Source organism: Rhinolophus sinicus, chromosome X (assembly GCF_036562045.2).
Source record: "Rhinolophus sinicus isolate RSC01 chromosome X, ASM3656204v1, whole genome shotgun sequence".
NCBI lineage: Eukaryota > Metazoa > Chordata > Mammalia > Chiroptera > Rhinolophidae > Rhinolophus > Rhinolophus sinicus.
In genome coordinates this window covers 81,513,949-81,526,543 of record NC_133768.1, presented here as the reverse complement: position 1 = coordinate 81,526,543, position 12,595 = coordinate 81,513,949, and the positions used below count along the sequence as shown (strand labels likewise).

General features: G+C 36.6%; 1 protein-coding gene and 1 pseudogene across 3 annotated transcripts in view; both read right to left on the bottom strand.

Moving 5' to 3' along the window:
* DOCK11 (dedicator of cytokinesis 11) overlaps window positions 1-12,595 on the bottom strand; it is a 211,793-nt gene that overhangs the window by 32,901 nt on the left and 166,297 nt on the right. For all 3 annotated transcript variants that reach the window (XM_019717035.2, XM_074323193.1, XM_074323192.1), the window contains one exon: window positions 1,092-1,198. In XM_019717035.2, the coding sequence (XP_019572594.2) occupies window positions 1,092-1,198 (107 nt within the window). The remainder of the gene's footprint in view (window positions 1-1,091; window positions 1,199-12,595) is intronic.
* LOC109437658 (PC4 and SFRS1-interacting protein) lies at window positions 7,633-12,345 on the bottom strand (annotated as a pseudogene).

Here is a 12,595-nt window from a genome sequence, read left to right as displayed (position 1 = left end):
GACTCTTCCCCTCTCATAGCCAGCAAGTCTTCCTCTTTTCTTCATAACGTTTCCTGAATCTGTTACTATCTGGGTTTTAGGCCCGGACTGCCTCATATCTGGACTCTTAGGGAAGCCCCCTCTCTAGAATCTGCCTACAGCCCCTATCCATCTACCTCCAATAAATATCCTACATTACCACCAAATTAACCTGTCCTCTTCCTTGCTTTCATCTTGTCATTATTCTGCTCAAAAACCTTTGACAGCAAATCAACATTCTACTGAATAAAGCCCAAACATTCATAGTTTCTCAAAATCAGACCTCAACTACTACTCTTCTCTATGTGAACTCACTGGTCTAGTCAAAAGGATCCACTCACTTGTGCCCCAAATGTGCCTTATTACTTTCCCACCTCTTAACTTTTGTCCCTGCTATTCTCCTTCTGTTAGAATGCGTTCAGGGTGTCCTCATTCTTCAAATCTCTCTCTAATCATACCTTCTCTGTTCTACCTCAGCTCAAAGGCATCTCTGTCACCTTTGACTTTACATGGAACATACTGTCTATATTATTGACATGGCACTGCCTTGCTTATTTCCATTTCGTGTAGGTATCTTATCTCTTCAGGTAGACATTGGAGGTCAGAGATCAGCTATATCTATTTGATAGCTCCTATATCACCACTTGTTCATAAGTCAGTGCTCAGTAAATATTTGTTGACTGAGTGACAACTGAAGCTGTTCGCTATCCATATGAAGTTTAGAGTAGAAATTTTCCATTTTTAAAATATTTGTATGCATACTCTGCTTAGCTGTTACTTGTTAACTGTATTTTTTATGGATATTTTCCCAAATTATGTTGACCCTAATCTGATTACTGGGATGATGATTTGAGAATGATAAATGTTGCATTTCTAAAATCATACAACAGTTCCAGAGATAGGGTTCCACATTCCAAATAGGAACATCTTTACCCAAGGTAGCTTTAATGCTTACATATCATCAACCCATAAGTTACCTTCCAAATTAGGTTAGCTGTAATATATTTTTTAATATAAATAAATTTTAAGAAGTTAAATTTATGTAACTGGCAATGGAGGCCCTGGAATCTTACTTCACTATAATGGACATCCATCATTCCAGCATCTTCTTTCATTGCTCCTTCTTCATCTATATTGGGAGTAATTTTCTTGAAGGCTGAACATCCATTAGGGAATAATTCTGTGTGAATAAAAAGCAGTGATGTAAATTTATTTTTTTTAAGTGTTTCGTATACAACAGATAGCCTTACAGGGATAGGTTACTTATAAAAATAAACACATATATTTGTAAGAATCAAAGTCATAAATTGCAGTTATAAAAAAAGAATTTAACAAATTATTTCCATCTACTAGATATTCTACCCGTCTTTTTCCCCCAAAATGAGCTCAACTTATTTACAAATAAGTCTCATTCTCATTCAAATAAGCATCATCTTTAATAGCTAGTACAGTAAATGTTTCCCTAGTGTGATCTAAAAATTGTTACAAACACTTTGATCCTACGTATGTTTATGGTCTCTCACCTAGACAAGGGGGGCACATACTTTTCAGGTAACCACTGAATGAGCTTTTGTTACCATCTCTAGTTCCTGAAGAATTAGGGTGAAAAAGTGGGTTGTTGGGGTAAGCATAGCCTAGGACTTGTAAGACAGGCAAAAAAATAAAACAGATGGTAGGCATGTAGCACCCTTGGAGAAACAGGATGGGGCACTGGAGGAACCAGAGCTTTTGGAGTTAGATGTACCCAGCTCTATCACTTATTATGTGATTTTTAGACATGTTTATCTCTCTAGCACTGTAAAAATCTTCATTATCTGTAAAATGGAGATAATAGCTACCTTATGAGAATTAAATGAAATGTAAACTCTTTACAGAACCTAGCACATAATAAGTGTGCAATGAATTATTATTACCAAACAAAGCTACCAATAAATAAACTAGCTTTCCCAAGATAGACTAAGATAATTGCTGCTAGCTGGTGCAGTAAGTGACTCTGAAGCTGGACCCCTGGGAGGTAGGAAGTGAACTCAAGCTGAGAACGGCTGCTGTAGGACTCTGGACCAAATTGTTACCGTGAAGCAAGAGACTGGGTATAGAAGACCACATAGCTGCCCTACAGGTTCTGGACAGGGGAACATGTCCAACTACTTCTGTTGTAGCTACCTTTACCCTTATGTAAGTAGGCTATAATTTTAGAGTTAAGGAAAATTCAGCCTCCTTATAAGAATCTGCTAGTCAGCGAAAGTGGCTGGTTACAAGGGAACAAATAGCTTTTGCAATCTATTGTTCTACAGTATCTCTAATAGTGATGCTTACAAATAATGACCTACTCACAACTAAATATCTGGTAAGCTCCCTGGAGTTAGAAGGTGGGGAAGGAAGAAGAAAAGTTCAAGAAAGCCAAACTGCATATTGAGGAGATTTCTCAGAATTCTGGTGGAAAAAGTTCATGTATCAGGGCTTAGATTTTGCCAATTCTTCTTGTCTAAATGAAAGCTAACTAGAAATTCATATTCTGGTAAGACGCTTGACAGAACATGAGTTATCAAATAAGCACCACATTTTAATAAGAGAGATTGAATTGTGGTGAGGAAAGACGGGGTTATTTTGAAGTATTTTGTCAAGAACAGAGAAACACATAGGGAGTGGTCAATGGATTTCCCTTAAGGCAGAAGGAGAGGCAGAAATGCAAATGAGATTCACATTGACCCACTGGACTTTAGAACTGTTTTTGATCAAGGAAATTAGGTAATAAAGAACACTGAAGAGAGAGCATGACACACTTCATTTCCAAAGATAAACATGCCTAAAAGGGTCTGTTATAGACTTCTGACAGTTCTATTCAAAGTACTGGGCCATGATAAGATAAGGAAGCTGCACCAGAATGTAAATCAATTCGTCAGTTCCTTCTTCAACAAAGTTTTTTTTTTTTTTTTTTTTTTAAAGTCAGCTGAACAAAACATTGTGCTCAGTGACACAGTTGATTTACATTCAGGATAATACTCCTTATCTTGTGGACAAGTAAACAGTTCTCCGATTGGCAGCTGATACACGGGCCACTCTTGAGTAATAGTGCATTAGGAGAACTTTTCAAAAATTAGTAGAAAACATCTCTATGAAGTCAAGAGCTAACTTGAGTGAAGAGATAAAGAATGTATCCCTTAACAGAGAAAAGGATCAATTCCTGAAGGCCTAGGCCTCTAGGTAAATGACTGGGGAAACAAATTCCTGTCTGCTGTGAGGAATTTTAAGTGATTCCCAAATCTAGGATTTTTCATTATTCTTTATTCAGTGATGTATGCAGATTGCTGTGATTTAGGGGAGGACAAAAAGAGGCACCTACGCTCCTATGCCTGTGATCAGATGAGGCTAAAGCATCTTGGGAGTCTTCTGGGGGGCATTTTAAGTAGAAGTAGGGTAACTATGTTTCTTCTCAGAAAGGTCAACACCTACTTTCGGAAGTTGTATCTGCATCACCTGGTACTGACTTCTAGTGTGGACTTTCAGCTTCAGAGTCCACTATTTTTGCTGCAGTATGTTATCTTGGTTCCTATGCCTGATGACATCTCTTTACCTGAGAAGTCTATATCCTCTTGTTTATCAACACCCACCAAACTATCCAATGATATGAGGAACATTTTGTTTGTTGGAGTCTTTAAAATACTTTGGGGAAAATTCTGATTCCCCTTTGTCCTGGAAAGATTTTCAAATGAAACAAGTTACTGAATCTAGAAGTGGCAAGTGTATATATCCCAACAGAGGGAGACATATATTTGAGGGGTCTCACATAATCCTATGTAACATTACATAAGGTGGTCTTGAGAGTCTGCTATCAACCTTTCTGGTATGTGACCTGGATTCCTGACCTCACCTTTCATAGCTGTAGCTTCTGTATTCCTGACTGCTGTCCTAGGGAAAGCAACATGCAAACTGTCTAAGTAGAGATCACTACGTTGAGCACAAATTATCCCATGAGAAAAGTGGGGAGGACTTTGGAGTATGGGGAAGCAATCCAACCTTCATAAAATAACACTGCTAGTCAGAAGAAGGGTTAAGAGGTAAGAATCCTGAGGGGAGGGCAAAAAGGAAGCAAGGTGTGATTGGAAAGGAACTGGGGGATAAAAATCTTTGTAGAACTTAAGCTATCAGATCCTGAGTACAAAGACTAGGGAATGGGATCATCATTACCCTACAAGGAATGAAAAGAACGAACTCTCTGAGAAAGGAAATTTCTTTTTCAGGGTTGATGAGGGCGCCCTACAGGCCTGAAGCTTTGCTGAACCTCAGGCGCTGTGTGGTGGTAGAAGAATGCAAAAAGTGACTCGTGTCATCCCTGGGGGAAAACAGCTGTGCCCTCTCTCAGGAAGAGAAGAGGGAGAGGTACATAAAGTGTAGCCTCCGGAGAATGAGATCTAGAACACTGTGAGGTTCTCAGACAAAAGATAAATACAGAAAATTTAGATGTTTATTTTATAATTTGGGGGGTGGGAGTAACTAACACCCAGTATCAGCACTTCGAGGTAACTTAGGTAGAAGGAAGAGAATAATAATCCTTTAAGGTCTCTCTGGTAGAAATAGCAAGAGCTCTGACTGCTTGATAGAAGTTTGAGGCTAGGGTAGAGGGCAGGGAGAACTGTACACCTCACTCCCCTTTCCCTTTCAGTTCAGTGCCTGAAACACGATAAAAGGGATCTAGAAATGGCCCCTCACTGGTGTTCTATAGCCACCCTTGGGGGCAGAGGACCAAACCCCCACCCAATGGAACTAACCATTTTTTTTCTTAAAAACTGCACACAAAAGAACAGCTGTCTCCGATGTGTGAACTAGTAAGTCAGTCATATTTCATTACATCATGATTTTTTAAAATGCTATATTATAGCTTTAAGAGAAATGGCATAGGACTTTAAGAAAACAAAATTTTTGGCAATTGATATGCAAGAGATTTATAACATATCTTAATTAACTCTTCTTCCCTTTTGTATTCATTACCAAAGGACACTTAATAATAGAAAACAAAGGGTTCCAGAATTGAATTATTTTTGTTAAATAAGTTTGTCTTGTGTTAAATAAGTTTTTCAGTTCTGCACTCAAATGTACCTAAAAAAAATTTTTCTCATTCTTTTCTTTTTAATTTTTTAAATTAGTTTCAGGTGTACAAAAACAATGTAATAGTTAGACATTTACACCCCTCACAAAGTGATAATCCCCTCCCCAATGTTCTACCCCTCTGACATTGTATATAGCTGTTACAGTTCCACTGACTCTATTCCCTATGCTGTACTCCACATCCTGTGACTATATATATATATATATATAGACAAAATTATAGTTGATATTCAATATTATTCAGCTTCAGCTTCAGGTGTACAGCACAATAGTCAGGCATCAAAGGTATTTCTATTTACTCTGTGAATATTGTCTTATCTAGATCATGGAGTTCTCAGATTGGATGACAGGTTAACAGATTGAGTTTTTAACTTGTTTTAAATTAGTAGTCTACTTTAGTATAACAATTATAGTTTAATCAGCTAATTAACAAAAGAAGGTATTTTGATAGAAATATTATTTAATCAAAACAAGTTTACATGTTGAAACTTACGGCTTAACTAGAATAACTGTCCAAATTTTAATTGTATTAAAGACCAAACAGAAACAACAGCAAGAGTTCCCTCAAAATAGTGAGTCCTATACCACATAAAAAAAAAACAAAGCAAAACAAAGAAATAGTGGGTCCTAGGTTCAATTATAAGGCCTTTCAAAAGCAAAACTCCAGTTATTTAAATCATTCGAACTTTTCATCTATAGATGAAAACAATTACCTGAGAGGTCACGACATATACGCATACTACACATCACATGCAAACACTGAAGTATTAAAATCCTTTTTCCCATATTCATAGTTTCAAAACATGACAAGTACCTTCTAGCTACTAAAAACTACCAACTGACCTAATCAAAATATCTTAGAAATGGTATCTGTTAAGGTACTCTTAAATTTTGTGTTAACCTTGGTTCACCCTAATTTAGTCCATATACATGAACATACAGACTATCAAAAAGTACTTCTTTACTTTGTCGACTGCCTCAGAGCACTGTTTCCACTTTTTATAATCCTGTCATGTGTGTGATACAGAAATATAAATTCCTTTCTAATACAGCCATATTTTCAAATAGACTAATTTCCTTACATAGCATTTTCTTTTATTTACTGCATAAGCATAATGGATTGTTTTCCAATTTTAAAAAAATACTATTTAGTGACTTTCTTAATGGGTGTGACTTTTTAAAATTTTCAGAAATGTCTCAAAAATAAGCTTTTATCATTTTCAGTTTCAGCTACTAGTGTCTGTAAAGGATCTTAGATAGCTGAACCCTAAAGACAGATCATTTCTATATACACCCATTCTGCTCTCTGCACTGAATTCCCAGCCACAAAATTAAATTACCTTCAAAAGTTAACATGAGTTTCGTACCTTGTAGAATTGTTATTAATAGTTCAGTGGCAGTTGGACATCTATGCCATACAAAAAGGCATACAGACCACACATTGTTGCAAATCAGTAGGACAATGTAGCACAATATAGACTGTGAGAGTGACTTTACATAGAAGGAGCGAATACTTGTATAGAAGTAACATTTTACCTACTGTAAAAATGCTAACTTCCACAAAACCTAAAAACAGTGAAAAGACAGTCTGGTAAATCCAAGATTTGTAAAAACTATGCATAAAACCCATGGTATTTGGGAAAAGAGGAAACGTTTGTACACGTAACAGTTCTAAAAATGTAACTTTTTTCCTAGAATCAATTACGCATTAATATACACACACTAATCGAAAATATATTGCAACCAATGTCTGCAAAAGCAGTTGAACATTTCCTAAATGGATATTCTTTCATATTTACTGTATAATATAGTTGTTAATACTGCATAAGCACTGTTTAATTACTTTTAAACAAAAATAAAGGAATTTTCTCCCACAAAACAAGTTTTAAATATCAAAACTTATGCTTATAAAATTTAAAACTTGCAAATGAAAACCATTACAAACTTCTCAAATGTTCCTTATATTCCAGGTATGTCAACCTACTCATCTAGCATAGAGTCCTTCAGAGATCCTTCAGTCTCTCTCTTCACTGGATGGCTTTTTCTTACCACTGGCCTCACCTGTGCTTTCCTCACTGCCATCTCCATTATGTTGTGGTTGATTACTGTCTTGAGCATCAGGTCCTCCATTTAGAGTCTTTGAACCTGTCTGTTCCTTTTTCAGCTTTTTGTTTGACCCTCTCTTCCCTTAATCTTTGGTTTTATTTGCTTTGTCATGCCATGCCATCTTTGTTCCATAAGATATTTATTTAGCATTTATGTGATTACAGAAATTTCCTTCACCAACCAAAAACATGTTCTTAAACTTGTTATACAACATTGTAGACTTCTCCATGATAATCTGACTCACTTTGAATTGCTGTATTTTTTTCAGTGTTGTAATCATCTCTGTGTGTTTCTGAGCTTGTTACCATGTGACCTGAAGTGAAGCAAGTTCATCCAACGCCTCAATACATCTGTTCACATCAAGATTATCAATTTTAAGTGAATTTTTAATTTCAGCATGTATTCGAGAATCCATTGATGTTTCTCGCTTCTTTTTTTTTTTTTTCTCTCTCTCGCTTCTTTACTTTCTTAACTTCTGGCTTCCTTCCATCATCTTATTCTGCTGCTCAGTTTCCATTTGTCCCTCTCGCTTCCATTTTCTATCTGCTGCTTCTTTCTCATGTTGGCCTCTTAGTATAGTCCTTCTATAAACAGTCTGAACATTTCTTCCACTTTTTCTTTTCTTTTCAACTTCTTGACCATCTCCTTCCTCTTCAGAATCAGAGGGTGATGTAACGCTTGTTTTAGCTAAAAAAAATTTTCAGTTCAACCTCTTTCTTCCCCTTTTTTGTCTGGCTCTTTTCTTGGCTTATCTTCTTCCTTCTGGCCTTCTTCATCATTTTTAAGCTGTTTTTTTTTTTTTTTTTTCCAGTTTTTTCCCCCCTCTTGCCCCTTTTTCTTACCTTTTGTCTTCCTCAGTTACTGTGTCACTCTCTGAAGGACAAGTCTGTTTTACCATTTGGAGTCTGTCTCTTGATTTTGGAATCCTTACTTCTGTAGTTGCCGGTCAGCCTCTTTTAGGACTCACTTTTAGATTAACAGATGCTGTTGCTGTCACACTACTCCTGCCTCTTCGGTTTCTACTTTCTGCCTTTCTCTTTCTCCTTCTCAAAAGAAGGTATTTTGGATTATCTGAATGATTGAATCCAAGGGGGAAAAACCCTGAGGATTTTCCTACTGCCACCAGTTTAGAATAAGGTTTTCTACTTTAACCAAGTACAATTTTCCAGGTTTAAAAATAAATGGAACTTATAAATAAATATGTAAACTTCTCTTAAATTTAACATTAATTTTTGTTTAAAATGCAAAATGTCAATTTTTCCTAACCAGAGAAAGCCTCTTTGATTTCTATGAAGGATAAAGTCTAAAAAATCTCAAAGGCATTATGAGATAAATATGTAAATAATTAGTTTAAATCACTATTTCCACTTGTTGAAACACGTTACATTATTTGGTGTTCAGGCTAGCTGCCTCAAGCTAACATCCAAAAAACCACAGCAATATGTAAATTCTATTTTAGTTGTTATTTTGTCTAATCCTGTAGTCATATATCTAAAGCTTAAAGATTGATAATGGAGATAAATAATTCTTGACTTTTGCTTAGCTTTAGGGTCTTTGCACTTGTGGAAAAATTCTAGGGAAATATTTTAATATTTTTAACTAAGTTCAATATCTAAAGGGTACTGTGGACATAAAACTCATATTTCAGATTTCCATTAATTAATTAGATTAGAAAATATTAACCTAATTTATCTGAAAGATAACAGTAAAAATTTATTTAACCGTATTTTGGGTTCTGGTATTTTTCAGTTTATTTGGAATTGCAGGTGTTCAATATTTAGTTTTACTGTAATATCAGAGGCAAGCCAGTAACGTACAAAAAAACCTCAAATGGGGCCTTCTTTTGATAATTAATCTTTTTCTCCCTTTTAAAACCACATAAGTACTAAAAGGAGAAAACTAGAGTATACCAATTTCAAACAAATGGATGGTTCAAAAGAATTTCAGTATCAAACAGAAAGTGTTAATTTAAAATATAAGTAAAATGAATCTACATTTTAGTCATGATACCATGTTTGGGTTAGAAAAAGATTCTTCACATGGGTGGAATTATACGAGGCAATCAGACACTGGGTCTTAGATGTGAAATAAAAGATATAACTTAATTGTAGGAATTCTGGAATTAAAAAACAAAATAATACAAACAGGGTTGTGTTCTCATAGCCAAAACCAGAGTGATATGACTCCTACTAGATGGCTTCATTTTGACCTAACATTACTCATTCAACCACCTTAAAGGAAGTAACTTGGCCATTATGATAGATAGTGGGAGATTTCCTTGCAATGTCCATTGCCAATCAATTTTTGATATATAACACTATAAGTTTAAGGTGTTGATTTGAACATATATATATGTATGTATATATATATATATATATATATATATATATATATATATATATACACACACACACACACACACACACATACATACATATATATATATTTATATTTATATATGGCAAAATTAATATAGTAGTGTTTCTCACTACACATGATTACCATTTGGGGGGGTTGAGAACATTTAAGATCTACTCTCCTAGCAACTTTCAAGTATGTAATACAGTATTGTTAACTATAATCACTGTGCTATATATTACGTCTCTAGAACTTTTTAATCTTTTAAGTGGAAGTTTGTGCCCTTTGAATAACATCTTATTTCCCCCAGCCCCTGGTAACCACCGTTCTACTTTGTTTTTACATGTTTTGCTTTCTTCAATTCCAAACATGTAAGTGAGATCATACAGTATGTGTCCTTCTCTGTCTGACTTACTTAGCATAATGCCCTCAAGGTCCATTCATATTGTCACAAATGGCAGATTTCCTCCTTTTTCGTGGCTGAATGATATTCTGTTGTATATATGCACCATGTCTTCTTTATCCAGTCATACAGATCATTTTCACATGTTCTCATGTTACTAATTAGCATCCTCTTATCTCAGCTTGAAGAACTTTTTTCAGCATTTCCTATGAGGCAGATCTAGTGGTAATGAACTCCTTCAGCTTTTTTTTGGGGGGGGAGGGGCTGGGAAAATTTTTATCTGTCCTTCATTTCTGGATAGAGTATTCTTGGCTGGCAGTTTTTTTTTTTTCTTTCAGCTCTTTGAATGCATCATCCCACTCTCTCCTGGCCTATAAGGTTTCTGCTGAGAAATCTGCTGATAGCCTTACGGGGTTTGCTTGTAAGTTACAGCTTCTTTTCTCTTACTGCCCTTAGGATTCTTTGTCTTTGATTGTTGACAGTTTCATTATAATGTGTCTTAGAGGAGATCTCTTTATGTTGAGTCTGTTTGGGGATCTCTGAGCTTCATGAACTTGGATATCCAAACCATTCCCCAGATTTGGGAGGTTCACAAGCCATTATTTATTTAAATATGCTTTCTGTTTCTCTCACTCTCTTTTGGGACTAGAATAATTTGTACATTGTTTCAATAGCATCACATAAGTCACATACGGGGTCGGACAATTAAATTTGCAAACTCATCCTAGAAAAAGTGCTACATACCTCATTGCTGAATATTACTATGGTCACCTTTGAAGTACTCCCCTTGGGAAGCTATGCACCGATGCCAGCACCTAGACCACCCTTCAAAGCAATTTTGGAACTCTTTTTCTGGAATGGCCATCAGAGCTGTCGTCATATTACCCTTGATGTCCTGAATGTCATCAAAATGTCTTCCTTTCAATATTTCCTTTATCTTTGGGTAAAGAAAGAAGTCATTGGGGGCTAGATCAGGTGAGTAGGGAGGGTGTTCCAATAGTTATTTGTTTACTGGCTAAAAACTCCCTCACAGACAGTGACATGTGAGCTAGTGCATTGTTGTGATGCAAGAGCCATGAATTGTTGGCGAAAAGTTTAGGTCATTTTCGTCTAACTTTTTCACGCAGCCCTTTCAGCACTTCCAAATAGTAAAGCTGGTTAACTATTTGTCCAGTTGGTACAAATTCATAATGAATAATCCCTCCGATATCAAAAAATGTTAGCAACATCATTGCAACAAGTTCGCAAATTTAATTGTCATACCTCGTAGGCATTCTTCACTCTTTTTCAGTCTTTTCTGTGTTCTCTGGATAATTTCAAAGGTCCTTTCTTCTAATGCACAGATGATCTCTTCTGCTTGATCCATTCTGCTGGTAATGCCCTCCATTGCAATTTTCACTTATTCATTGTATTCTTCAGCTCAAGTATTTGTTTTTTTCTATGATTTCTTTTTCTTTAACTTCATTTTGCTCGTGTATAGCTTCCCTGGTTTCATTAAATTGTCTTTCTATTTTATTGTAACTCATTGAACTTCCTTAAAAATAGTTATTTTGAATTCTTTATTAGGTAAATTACAGATCTCCATGTGTCTGAGGTTGATTACTGGAAGGTTATTGTGATCCTTTGGTGGTGTCAGGTTGCCTTCATTTTTCACATTCCTTGAAGTCTTGCATTGCTGTCTTCACATTTGAAGTAGCAATCTCTTCCAACCATCCCTACTCACTGACTTTGGGAGAAAAATACCTTCCATGTGCCCTGTTAGGGATTCTGAAGCTTTCATAGGCCTTCCAGGGATACATCTGCTCCACACTTCTTGTTCTCTCTTGTGGCAGAATTCTTACGCCTCTATGCCTTCTCTCTATTATGCAACACACCAGACCATAAGCTAACAGCCTCCCTTTCTTGCTTTCCCAAGGGTGATGCTAAAGCTCAAGTTTGTGTTCTCTTCCTGGCCCACAGATTCTGGCAGGTGAATTTCTGCACATGCTCACTAACCATCTAACAAAGCTTGCTCTCACAACCATCAGGAACATGCACAGGAAGCCAGCTACAGGATGGGGGAGTGTGGCTGAGGTGTGTGGAGCACTAGGGGTGTTTATGGGCCAGTTGGAGGGATCTGTGGGCTAAGTGTCCCTAGCACCTCGTTGGCAGGCTTCTTGACGGAGTCTACAATGCCATTAATAGTAGGATCCATGTCTGTTTAATGCCTTCTGAGAGTCCTACCTGCCACTTTCCCAGCCTCTTTCCGCCCCCCAGTCAGGAAGCTCACGACTCAGTACTCTGGATGGGGCAAGAGAGCAATGGGCCTTTTTGGCAACATCCTGTACAGCTGGGGAAGCCAGGTGCCCATTCATATGGTCTCACTTTCCTTGCAGAAGAAATCATGAGTGAGAAATTCTCTCTTGGCTCTGAGCTATGTATGCCACCTTGGGGAAGAGGTGACATGAGTAAAGTCAAACGGTTCCTCTTGCCCTCTCCAATGCATCTAAACTTGTATTTTTTTCTGCATCAGCATTCTGGAATTTCTCCACTGGACTCCTGGACTCCCATCAAGGTTCTCTTGCCCACAGGTGATTATCTAAGACTGTTCTTCAGGGATTCCTG